The sequence below is a fragment of the Periplaneta americana genome, chromosome 10 (genome assembly GCF_040183065.1).
Source record: "Periplaneta americana isolate PAMFEO1 chromosome 10, P.americana_PAMFEO1_priV1, whole genome shotgun sequence".
Taxonomy (NCBI): domain Eukaryota; kingdom Metazoa; phylum Arthropoda; class Insecta; order Blattodea; family Blattidae; genus Periplaneta; species Periplaneta americana.
In genome coordinates this window covers 82,586,630-82,600,743 of record NC_091126.1, presented here as the reverse complement: position 1 = coordinate 82,600,743, position 14,114 = coordinate 82,586,630, and the positions used below count along the sequence as shown (strand labels likewise).

The 14,114-nt window shown below is 38.9% G+C and overlaps 1 protein-coding gene across 3 annotated transcripts in view; it reads right to left on the bottom strand.

The window, feature by feature from the left end:
• The window catches only part of MAPk-Ak2 (MAP kinase-activated protein kinase 2), a 103,476-nt gene that overhangs the window by 53,310 nt on the left and 36,052 nt on the right, over positions 1 to 14,114 (bottom strand). For all 3 annotated transcript variants that reach the window (XM_069837800.1, XM_069837799.1, XM_069837798.1), the window contains exon 6: positions 785 to 860. In XM_069837800.1, coding sequence (XP_069693901.1) covers positions 785 to 860 — 76 coding nt within the window. The remainder of the gene's footprint in view (positions 1 to 784; positions 861 to 14,114) is intronic.

Sequence of the window (14,114 nt, the reverse complement as noted above, 5' to 3'; positions counted from 1 at the left end):
GCAACTGTTGTAACTATAAAAGTCTAAGATGATTAATGCTCATCATTTTCTGTTTGTATGAATTTTTTTTAGTAGGTTATTTTATGATGCTTTATCAATATCTAAGGTTATTTTGCGTCTGAATGTGATGAAGGTGATAATGCCGGTGAAATGAGTCCGGGGTCCAGCACCGAAAGTTATCCAGCATTTGCTCACATTGGATTGAGGGAAAACCCCAGAAAAAACCTCAACCAGGTAACTTGCCCCGACCAGGAATCGAACCCAGGCCACCTAGTTTCACAGCCAGACGTGCTAGCCATTACTCCACAGGTGTGGACTGTTTGTGTGAATTCAGCTTTGTTATGTTAACATAGTTTTTTCTTTGCTTGAAGTGTGTATACATTTTTTTTTTGGCACCCTCTATATTTATCTATTATTTACAACACATAAACATTTTTCTTATAGTTTTTCAATTGAGTTTCAGAATGAGTTCCAACAACAAATCAAATAGAGTGAATTTAAATAATTCAATTATGCATTATCTTGTGTATCTGTGCTCTGTCTCTCCCATCATGTGCAGTGTCTTTTATCTAGGACTTTGAACATTCCAACAGCCCAATCTTTCTTTAGGTAACTGTACGATCTCCATTATTCTTACTTAGGCTCACTTACGTCAAAACTAGACTCACTATGAGAGTAATAGCATTTTTAACGTATCTTAACAAAGATTTCATAATGTAATAAAGTAACAGTATTTTATTTAATAACTGTTTATTTAATGAAGTAATGTAAACTAAATACATACAGAATATACATGATGACTCCCAAGGACCAGATGTCACAGCTTTTGTCATACTTTTCTGGGCCAAGAACTTCTGGAGCTGCAACAAATATCAAATACATTAAATAAAAAACTCTACTAGTGTACTACCCAACCACATTATCGTTTAGTGGTGGTAGTACACTGTAAATGGAACAGTTGGTAAAATCTAAAACAAAAACATGGTATAGATGACAGTTTTAATGCTGTTAAGTAGTTCTAGCAACTCAGACAAAGATATTGAATTTAGGCCTAATCAAAGAAGAAGTATACATAAAATTTTCTGGCCAACAATTAATAACATGTTCGTATCATTGTATGAATTTAATGAAAGGTTTCGAATGAGTCCCGTTTCACTAGAATCTCTCCTACAAGATATGGGACATCACATCCAACATCCAACAGGGAAATGTGATGCTCTAACCAGAAAGTGAGTACTGGGTATTGCTTTGCATTGATTGCATACTAACTGTGTTCCGTGCATTTGCTGATAAGCACAGAATTTCTAAGATTTCAGTGTGCAGAAGTACCTACAGGGTAGTTGATGTTGCTAACAGAATTAAATTCGAGGCAGGTTATTGATCACCAAATGTACTTACTGGGGCACAAAATTTTTATGCTCTTGCTGGGTTCTCTAATGTTTATGAGATTATGGATCAAACATTAATACTGATGGAACAACACAAAATGAATCTGATTTTGTGGACAGACATGGTAACTATCCTATCAATTCGATCAAATTCGTTATTTACTTATTTGACTGAATTTGGCGCTAATTTTCGTCATTTAAATTGCAGGCCAATGAACACATTGGTATACTCGACTAATCACATCACACGAAACTCAATTGTTGTCAATATAGCAAAATCTAGATACTTTTACATTTTTCTTAACACTACTTTATATTTTCTCTTGGTGAAATATGATTCAGCAAACTTATAATAATATTTTAGGATAAAATATAAACATCTCTATCGATAGTTGTAAAAATACAGGAGCTCTAGCTCTGCTCCTTGGCGATTTTTTGTAAACTGTCATTGGCGACATTGTTTAACCAATAATGCTTATTTGTAAATTTCTTTAAAGAACTAGCTATTTTGTAAAGTTCATTTAACTTTGCACTGTGAAATACAGTTTACAAGCAGTTCGTTTAACTTTAAAAATTAATAAGATTGCACTGTGAAACACAGTTTACAAGCATTTGTAATCTTTTACTTTTTATTTGTAAATTGTTAATTTGTATTTTGTTAGTGTTATGAAATGGGCCCCAGTTGTAATTTACACATGTTAAACTTGGGTACCAGTACACAAAAGAGATATAATACAAAAACTGTTAATTTTCTAAAGGAAAATACTACGAAGAATTTTTTGCCCAATTAAAGATATAGGCTGGTATTCATAGTCGACACTTTTGAGTAAAGTGTCCTTTGGAAGACGCAAAGTATCACTTTTCCGTTGCACAGTCGACACTTTGGTGCAAAGGAACACTTTGGATGAAAGTGTAGTTCCGACCACACTTTGGGCCGAAAGTGACACTTTGTAGAAAAATGGCGGACGTCTTGGAAGTTGTCGATTATTAGAATGTGCGGAAGAGATGGCACAATGTACAAAAGCGCTACATTAGAGATAGGCCTAAAGACAATCCCGTGGAATTTTATAATGATATAGAATTAAAAAAACTGGTTCCAATCTGATAAAGAAACTTATTGAGATTGCTAATCTTTTCGATGACTGGTTGACAAAAACGAATAATAGAGGTTTGCCAGTGCCTCCAATAATGCAGTTATTGACTGCATTAAAATTCTGTACTACAGATATATACCATACATTAATATATATAATATTATAGTTCAGATATTTCTGTAGTAACATTCGTATATTTATAACCTCAATTCGATGAAGTGATATGTAGGTAGATATGCCTATATAACCTATTTTTTTATTACTGAAACGAATTTTTTAACTTAAATATTATTAAACTAACTTCAATCTAATGTAGGCATAACTATCTTAAATTGGCATTGGGTTTAAAATGATTTTGATTTTTGTTGACTACCTGTATTTTGAGATAAGATTTATCTTGATGTTAATATAATCATTACTGTTTTGATACCGGTAATATATATTTTCACGCCGGTAAGCAATACATCTACTGTCTCTAGTTCATGTGCAGTCATAACCTCACCATGAAAAGAGATCTCATATTATTAGGCCTAGGCCTATTTTGTTATGCATTGTAGAAACATTTGGCATTCAAAATATTCCTGAAGAGCAGGCAATAATGGAAACGAGAGAGAAATAATAATAATAATAATAATAATAATAATAATAATAATAATAATAATAATAATAATAATAGCAGTAGTAATGTGTTTATTTCATTCTTTTTTTACTTCGGAACAACTGGATAATACGCACGGCAGACCAATATCGATAGTCGACTCTACTCGCTGGCCACTAGTCACCGGGCCGTACCGAGCCGTATCAAACAAAATATAATCGAAATGGTGGTAGTCAAATTTGCGACTATATTCTTAAATAATTCACTCCATTAGTCAAGTTCAAGGTTTTATGTAGTACAACGGCGGTTTTTTGAATGCATTAAAAGAAAATGAAGATGTAATAAGATAATAAACTAGGTTATCACAAGGAAATTAACAGGAAAAAAGGTGTGTTTCACGGAATACAATTAAAATGACGGAAAGTAAATTTCCAGTTAATGTTCGCCAAAGCGTAAAGTACGTAATTATGACGGCGTTGCTGTTTTATTTCTGGCCTATAGAAAAATACCTAGCCTTTTACGAAAAAAAAATTTAAGGACCATGAAATTATTCACCGCTTTCATTATAGGCCTATTATTTTTTAACAATATTACGAATCAAAAACTGTCATATTATATAATTTTAACTACTACATGGACGAATCAAATCAAGCTAACCTAACCAAAGCTAACCTAACCTAACCAAAGCTAACCTAACCTAACCAAAGCTAAGCTAACCTAACCAAAACTAATCTAACCTAACCAAAGCTAAGCTAACCTAACCTAAGCTAAGCTAATCTAAGCTAAGCTAACATAACATAACCTTCGTAAATGCAAGGCCTGTAACCGGAGCAAGAAGGGATCTCAATCATTTAATCTGCAAGTACACGCAAAAATAAATTCAAGTAAGGATCACGCTCCCACTGCATGAAAGGTCCGCGCATGCGCTACAGCAAAACTGTTTCTGTCCCGAGCCTCTCATCTAAGGCACTCGTCATAATTTACTCGCAATATTTACGCAAATACACATTGTCGCTAACAGTGGTGCTATCTCTCAATAATGTTCAGAACGAAGGAGGTAGACAGAGAGAGAAAAAATTTCTCCCGCCAACTACGCCACACACCAACGTCATGTTCTTATGTTGGTGACATTGTGTATTTACTTAAATTTGGTGGTAAACGTAACGGCACGGTTCAAAGTGACCGTGCTAATTCTCCAGTATAGCGTTTACTTCTATTCACTATTCACGAAAAAGACAAAAATGAAAATAAAGGAAATAACACGATATATCAATGAAGGAGAAACGTATAAAACCTAACTTAATGATATAAATTTAATTATATATATATATATATATATATATATATATATATATGCACAAAACTTAACCTACTCAATCCAACTTAACCTAACTATATAAACTATTAGAAGATATGTACAAAATCTAACCGAACTATATAAATCAGTGGAACAGATACATACAAAATTAAACTTAAGGACATATATCAATGAAAAAGATATGTACAGAACCTAATCTAACTATATAAATTAATGGATCAGCTATGTACTGTACAAAACCTAACCTAATTTCACCAGCAGTATCACTAAGTATTTAATAAAATGTTATATATCTGAACTGACTGAAATAATCTAAACTATCGTCAACAAAAACTAGAAACTGAAATAAAACAACTTTACATATATATTTTCTTTCTCGCGCGATCAATTAGGCTCCCAATTCAAATCACAAGCATTATAATTTGTAGGTTATACGTCTGACTGAAATAATCTAAACTATCGTCAACAAAAACTAGAAACTGAAATAAAACAACTTTACATATATATTTTCTTTCTCGCGCGATCAATTAGGCTCCCAATTCAAATCACAAGCATTATAATTTGTAGGTTATACGTCATTAATTTGTTATTGTTTGTTCACTTGTTTTGAAAGGCATAGTGGGACTTCTATTACCAACCAAATTGTAACTCTACACTTTGCTGGCGTAAAGTGATACTTTGTAAAGTGCACTTCTTCAATCGTCTATGAATACCACTAATATGAAAGAGCCACTTTCGTCAAAAGTGTCACTTTGCAAAGTAGTGATATAAAGTGTCGACTATGAATACCAGCCATAGATGGTAACTGGCGAATTCAGAATAATAAAGAACTGAATAATATAATTCAAAATAAAAACACAATACACCATATAAAGGCACAGAGACTGGCTTGGTTTGGTCATGTGAACAGAGTGGAACATAACAGAATAGTAAGGAAAATTTATAGCTGGAAACCACTACCTACAAGGAAAAAGGGAAGACCAGTGACCGCGAGCTGGCATTCAATGAATGCATAAAGTATTTCACCTTCATTACCCCTTCTACCACTCTCTCAAACTCATCCTGCTATGTGCACTGTTTAGTAACATTACATAGTTTTGAAGCAATTAGTGATGTACTACATTGCCTAAGGAGTATGGCAAAGAGAAAATATTTTTTCTGTAAGGAATGGAAATTAGATTATTTTTGTGTTGAACAAAATGAAAAAGGGTTTTGTTTGATATGTTGTGTACCAATTCGTTTTATTGCACATTTTAACATCAGACGATACTTTAATATGAAGCATTCCAAGAAGTATGGAAAAAGTATATAATTTCAGATATTATTTATGAAATGTCATTTCTGTAGAATTATTGTAACTCTAATACAATAAACATGTAATAAATTACGGAATTAACTTATCAGTTAATATTTAGCTGCGTCAAATGATTGTTTACTGATAAATTTAAGGACTTTGCGTACTGTAATTCTATACGACTTTGTATCAACATAAGAATTTGTTATCTATTACGGGGACGAGAGAAAGTAGTTAGAAAGTCTAAAAAGGCAAAGCACTGAAAAAAATTGCACAAGATATGAACAAACCACAGCACAAAAATTGGTTCGTGCCAGCTATCACATTTCAAAATATATTGCGGATAGAATGAAACCATTAGCAAAGGGGGAAAATGTTAAAGACGGTTTCGTTTTAGCTGCAGAAGATGTTTGCCCTAACATAGTCGAACAATTCAAGTGCATCAGTCTGTCACCTCACACAGTTGTGGACAAAAGAGTGGTAGGCACTTAGTTCTGATGTAGAGGCACAATTAATGAATAAAGTACGAACTGTGAAATGGTACTCCTTGGCACTAGATGAAAGTACAGATAATAAAAATATTGCTCAATTAGCCATATTTAATGTCATTAACTTTTCAGATAATGCTACGCCAATGATGCAGACTGAAGCAGTAATTAGGAGAGGGAGAGACCGATTTATTAGCGAAGTGATATCTCCATATTTTTATTACATGTATTCGCGGGGACGTTCTGGCGACTTCGTTAGAATTAGCTTCCTCACACAGGTGTTTCGTCACTTGTCAGCATCGGACAGATTTAGGGCCACCTTGAGCGGGGTTTCGTATAGACTCGATGAAGCATAAAAGCCGGAGTCGGACTAGACCCGTGGGAAAGATACTGCCAAGCTTGGGTTTTCCAAAGAACGGGTATTCTTGTGAGATATACAAACTAATTAGATGTGATGGGAAATCCAAAGTCTAAATTTAGAGATGACATATTTCGCGCCCAATAAGAAGAGATCTTGGTCCAGCTTATGAGGTCACTTTGGACCAATAGGGAATAGATTTTAGGCCAGTTAGTGACGTAGTTTTTAACCAATAGGATAGTTAGTTTTAGCGTAGGATAGGTTTTTATAAATAAGGGTGACGGGGAGCGGAGATGACGACTACTATTCCGCTTCGGAGCGGAGATCATCAAAACAACTTTACACCGTGTCGGCGGCCCTACATACAGGGCAGAATAACTACTTCGTTTGGTGTCGACAGGACTACTATTTCGCTTCGTGTCATAGTGTACTGGACCGAGTATTGAATTTGTAGTATCGGATAGAGCTTATTCAGGGCTGCAACTGAGTCGATACAGAATTGCGACCAACGATTGAATTATAAGTCAGCCGGAAATACATACTCTAGGGTTTACCAAGTGAATACGACAATAAACTTATAGTTTTGGAATTTACACTGCCTTTTATATAAGTAGCCGGCTTGGGATTATTCCCGACATCAACCTACACCACAACCGTACCTCGGCTACCCTGAGTGAATCTCACGCAACATCGAGACGCACCCACCCTCAAATGGCGCCCAACGTGTGGTCACAATAACGACACCACCCACAAATGGCGTCCAACGTGGGAACTCAATAACCTACCACCCACAAATGGCGCCCAACGTGGGGCCACAATAACCACTCACCCACAAATGGCGTCCAACGTGGGAACCCAATAACGACATACACCCACAAATGGCGCCCAACGTGGGGCTCGAAGGAAGACAACTGTTCCAGTGACCGGCCCCGGGTGCGAACACAGCACCAAACCACGAGGAGGACCGGACGGAGCATTTCAGCCCTGCATAGCCGAGGAACGACGCTGGAAGGCGGGAATAGAACCAAGTCATCGCGACATCACGGAGACCACCAGTGAAGGCCACACGGAGACCACCAGAGAAGGCAACTCGGAGAGGCAGTGGCAAGTATGCGGGAAGATGAATAAATGTGTATATATATATATGTACAGTATATGATATTTTGGGGGAATAATTATAAAGTGTATATGTTTCAATTTCTGGTGTGATATTTTGGGTATATATATATATATATATATACATATATATATATATATATATATATATATATATGTATTTTTCTTTGTGTGTGATATTTTGGGGGAAAGAGTGAAACAAGTGTATTGCGTAATTTGTTGGAAGTGAGTAGAGTGCAAATACAGGCCTAGTTAGATTATTATTGGGAAAGCGAGCGTCGGATAGATGACAGAGTAGCATATAGATGATACTACGTAGCCATAGGAGTAAAGTAGTTAGGAAAATACGAGAAAGACGAGGAAATAGAAACAAGGGAACCGTGGAGCAAAGGAAGGACGAGGAAATAATGGAAATTAGGGAGGAGGTCGAGAATAACGCAGGACAGGAAATAGAGGGAGAGCGAACGGTGGAAAAGCAACAGGGGAGAGAGAGTGGCAAAGGGGAAATGACGCTAGAGCAGTTGTGGGAGCAGATGAGACACTTCATGGAAAATAATTCAAGGGAAAGTAGAGAACAAATAAAACAAATGGAAACTAAATTAGAGAATAACTCAAGGGAAAGTAGAGAGCAGATTCTGAGGGAAAGTAAAGAACAAATAAAACAAATGGAAACTAAATTAGAAAATAACTCCAGGGAAAGTAGAGAGCAAATAAAACAAATGGAAAATAGATTGGGGGAAAGTTCGAGAGAGATTAGAGATCATATTGCAAAATTAGCGGAAAGAGGAAACAAGATGGAGGACAAAATAGAGAAGCTAGAGGGGAAATTAACCGAGAATGGGATCGGAATGGAGAACCAATTGAAGATAGCTATGGATAGGATGTCAGAAAGTATGAAGGATTTAGAAGTTAGAGTTAGAGATAGCGCTACGAAAGAGAATAGCGATCTAAAATCAGCTGTTGAGGAAACGATAGTGGAGAAGGTTCGGGAAATTCAGAATTCGGTGGAAGAGAAAATAGGTGAGATGGATCAGGAAGTGGACGGTCTCAAGCGAGCCATAAAGAATAAAGAAAGGGCGGATAACGAATGTTTGGAAGAATTAAGAAGTAAACTAAACTCAATAAACGACGTACTAAATGGGGGTAGTCCCGCAAATTTAAGCGGACATAGCAGCTCGGACCGTGCAGTTTCTAGACAAGAGGGCACAAGTGAGAGCCCGGCATCAGGTAGCAACATAAATGTAAGACATGTTAACAATAGTGTTGGTGAGGAATGTCAGACCTCACGGGATGATGTGCGTAGTGAGTTGATAAATGTAAACGACAAGGCATATTTAGGCCGTCCCCAGTACCCCACTCACATTTTGAATGAGATTGGTTACCCTATTTTTGATGAGGTTGAATTTTCAAACCCACATAATTACATAAGTGAGCTAGAAACGTACTTTAGAGTAAGAGGGGTGCCGGATGACTTAAAAATGACTGTCGTACGAAAGAGCCTAAAGAGCCGACCACTCAACTGGGCGCTAGTGGCCCTAGGGGATAATGTCACTTATGAGGAATTCAGAGAAAAATTTTCGGAGAGATACTGGGGACAAAGACAACAACAAAGAATTAGGAAGGAAATTAATCAGAGCAGGTTTGACGCGGGAAGAGGCGTCTCTATGATAGATTATTTTCTTGAAATTGTTAAGAAAGGGAAAAGCCTCAATCCGCCAATACCGGATTCAGAGCTGATCCAAACTGTGATTTCGCAGTATCCCGAGAACATAAGATATAATCTGATCGTAGCAGGGCCCCGAGACTTCGGGGAAACAATAGATTTATTGACGGCGCTGGATGGTTCGGACGCCACGCACTATGAATGTAGTGGACAGGCAGATTATGAACATGGCAAAGGAAAGGGTTCAAGCCCCACCGACCAGAAAGCGGGGAAGGGGGCAAGTACGGCCTTTTCATCCCCAAGGACAGGAGCCCAAAATCAGAGTAACTGGGGTGGTGACAGGAGCCCCAACAATGCACATAGTCGGTACCATAATGGCCATAACGGAGGGAAAAGTCCCAACAGGGAGAGAAGGATTGACCCGCCCTTTGGGGGTCCTTACAATAATAGTAGGAATAACCAGAGTAGTCATAACAGGATGAGAAACGATAGAGGAGGTGTTGGTCCCGTGCGTAGGGTTAACCACATAAGATGGTACACGGGAAGACAAGAAAATGGAAATAATAGGCTTAGAACCCAACCACATTGGCTTCGAAACAGAAATTACCGACAGGGATTCTGGCAGCCTAATTTTAGCAGGGGACCGCAAAATCGAGGTGATTGGAGGAGACAGGAGCAGGAGAGAGATAGGCGAGGCGTCCTACAAGAAATGGCCTCACAAGGGTGCAATAGGCCACCTACACAGTGTAACGTGGGACAAAGCAGGAATAGAGACATGAACGGACGTCAGCAAAGTCCGGTCAGAATGAGTATGGGCCGGGAGCCTATAAATAGTAGAAATAGAGACGAGATAGCAGTGGAACCGACTGCGTCGCACTCGGGAAACTGCTAGACAGAAGTCTCAAGGGTTCGGAGATTTCTGTAGCTAAGTGCAGTAAGCCACTGTCAAAAGAATCCACCAACGCGGTAAGCGTGAAGAGACAGAGCGAGATTACTAACCCAGAGTTAGAAAATAATGGGACTTATGTATTGCCTTATATAGATGCTAAAATATTTGGGATAAAGTGTTGTGTGTTGTTGGACTCGGGCTCCACAAATAATGTATGCAGCTTGGAATTTTTTCAAAAGGTTAGGGATTCAGGAATAAAACTGCAAACGTTACCGATATGTTCACTGTACTGTGCAGGCGCCCTAAGTAAGAAGAAGGAAAAGGTAAAATATCAAGTATGGTTCGAGTTAGAGTGCGGAGACGTGAAATTAAATGCTATTTTTCTTGTGATACAAAGGTTGACTACCGACATCATTATTGGAGTAGAAAGCTTTTATGAATGGCACGCGCTATTAGATTTCAGGGAAAACAGACTAGGGGTTACGGCAGGTAACGGCAGTGTAGGCCATGTCCCATTCAGTAGCAATAGCGCTAGATCGGAGTTAGATGAAAGAAACGCGGAAGAGATAGGATTACAGGAAGAGTTATTTTTCGTAGAGCATCTAAAAATTTGTAAGAATGTAATTATAGAGGTTAATCCGTGGGAAGGTAACGAGGTAACTAGGGGAGTGTGTCAAGTAGACTGCGGAGAATGCGAGTTGTGTATCGGCGAATTAGTCCAGGCGAGACAAATAGGACGTAATCTCATTAGCGGTAGGGCCAGATATTGTAATGAGAGTTCGCTTGGCGATCTTAGGCAGGTAGTCGCGTCTAACAATAGGAAGACAGATACTTTCGAAATAGTGAGAGATAAAGTTAACCAGGCACACGGCCTGAGTGAGAGTGAAAGAAAACGCTTAATGGATGTTGTAGGTAGCCATTTAAATGTCTTTTCAGACGCGCCGGGTCTGTGTAGAGTGTACACACACAAAATTAAGGTGGTAGGAATGGAGGAATTTCGGCATAAATGTAGACCCATCCCCCTATCTTTAAGGGATCAGGCAGACGAAGTCATAAATGATATGTTAAAAGACGGAGTTATAGAAGTATCGGACTCGCCTTACGTAAATGCATTGTGCTGGGTTAGGAAGCCCAATGGAAGCTTAAGAGTAACGATCGATGCCCAACACGTTAACTCGTTTTCAGTTAAAGATAATTTCAGGACGGAGTCAGTGGACACTTTGTTAGGCCGTATCAGTGACTGTTCTACATTCACTAGTTTGGACTTGACCAGTTCGTATTGGCAGATTCCGCTTGACGAGGACTCGAGAAAATTCACAGCGTTCCTACATAACGGGAAAGTTTATCAGTATACCCGATGCCCATTCGGCATCGCGAGTTCTGGATCTGCGCTACTAAGAGCACTTGACATAATTTTTGGTGATTCGACGAAAGGTTTTCTGGCACAGTACATTGACGATTTTCTTATATATGGCAATAATGTGGATAGGCATATTAGGGATATTGATTTTGTACTTACTAAATTGAGAGAGGCTGGTATGACAGTCAAGCTGGGGAAAACAGCATTTTTTAAAGTTGAGACAGTTTTCCTGGGTTACGTAATTTCGTCTGACGGAATTAGACCGGACCAAGAGAGAATTCAGAGCATTTCGAGGATCCCGCCGCCGCGGAACCGGAAACAGGTTCGTAGGTATCTAGGTATCCTACAATACCAGAATCGGTTTCTCGTCAATTATGCTAAGCATGTAGCCCCACTCAGAGCATTGTTGAAGAAGGATACACCCTTCAGGTGGGGGTCGGCAGAGCAGGAAGCATTCGATCGAACGAAACTGCTTTTTGCCGACTCAATTCTGTTGGAAAGGCCTAACGACAGCCTACCTTTTCAGATTTATACGGATGCGTCTTCATATGGATATGGAGCAATTCTATGTCAGACAGATGAAGATAATAAGCGACATGTGATTGCCACAGCTTCTAGGGGACTGTCGCGTACCGAAAGCAACGCATCAATCACGGAACTAGAGATTTCTGCTGTGTACTTCGCACTACAGAAGTTCCGTCAGTATATCTTTAATAGGCAGATAATCATATTTACTGACCATGTAAGCCTAGCGTTTCTGAGTAGATGCAAATTGACGAACTCTAGAATATCTAGATATGTGCACGAAATTTTGGCTCATGATGTGACGATCAGACATATTCCGGGGGCAGACAATATCTTTGGTGATTGTCTCTCTCGTTTGAATTCCAAATCGGGGCTACCGGAAACTATCACCGCCCCCGCGTACGAAATTGCCGTGATGAAAATTGACTCCACGAGGAATGGAGCTCTGACGGGAAAATTTCGGAAAATTGCAGATTTGCAGCAGGAGGATTCCACGATAAGGGCCTTAATGGACAAAGCTAGAGAAATCTCACAGGTGAAAGACGAAGTGTATGGATTGCGCTCTGGTATCTTGTATAAATTGCATGGTAGGGATATCCAGAAGTGGAAGATATACATACCTGCGAGTATGGAGAATGAACTTATAAACAACTTTCACCTATCTATGTGTCACTCTGGGAGTGATAGGATCATTTTAACTATGTCAGAATCATTTTATATTAAGCAACTGTCAAAGAAGGTTAGAAGGGTAATATCTCGTTGCGAGGTCTGCCAGAGGGCGAAACCTCTAAATGTAAGGTATGACAATGTACCACAAGTCATTATCAGGGGTAAAAAGAATGAACTTGTAGCAGTGGACGAACACGGTCCAATGCCCACATCGTCCTTCGGACACAGGTACATATTTGTTACGTACGATGTCTTCACAAAATTTGTAAAGATTTACCCTTTAAGAAATATCTCTAGTAAATTGTGTGCTGACAAGCTGGTTAGAGATTACATACCGACTTACGGTCCGGTAACAGCGGTGCTCAGTGACAATGTGTCGGTACATAAATCGAAAGTGTTTTGCAAAAGGCTGGAAGATGCGGGTGTGAAGCTGTACAATTGCTCCGCATACTTTCCCAGCGGTAATCCCTGCGAAAGAGCGCTTAGGGATATATCATTGTACCTCCATATTCTGTGTCACCGAAACCATAAGGACTGGTTTAGGCAATGTGAGGTGATTGAGAGAGTCATGAACCACTCTATCAATCCAACGACCGGAATAGCTCCGATCAAACTTATGTTAGGGATCGATCCCGATCCCATGATAAAGAGTTTGCCGCAGGCAATACAGGAGGGTGAGCCTCCTAGTGATGAACTACTGTGTAAACTAGCTTTCGACCGAATCAGGAAAAAGGCTGAGTATAGACTCGGTAAAGTTAAAAGATATCGCCACAAATGGGAGCCCTCACCCGGCGATTTGGTATTGCTAAGGGACGTGAAGTTATCTTCCGCCCTTAGAGGACGTTACTCACGCATGGAGCTACTGTACAAGGGGCCCCACGAAATTAAGAGTAAATACGGAGACCATACTTTCGAATTGGTAGAAAGGGGAAAAAGTAAACCTGTTGGAAGGTACCACAAGCAACTCTTGCGGCCTTTCAAACAGGAGAGGCTAGGAGGCAGGAATGAGAAAGAGTAGGATGGTTAGTCTCACGCGTACAGCTAGGTGAACCTGTACAGGGCGGCTGGTACAACCAAGCACGCAGAGTGTGTAATTGATCAATTAATAAATAAATGTAAATATCTGAATGAATGGTATTGTACATATGTAAATGTGGATATAAATTGTACATTGTTGTGCTTATTGTGTGAGAGTTGTGTACATAGAAAGGCTTGTGAAGATATATGTAATATTTATTGTAATTGTTTGTAGCGACATTGTAATCTCACTGTATTGTAAATAATGTGTTACCGGCTGATCGCGTGGGGGAACTATGAGGCTAGTTATAGGCAGAAAGCGGGGACATCTCATAAC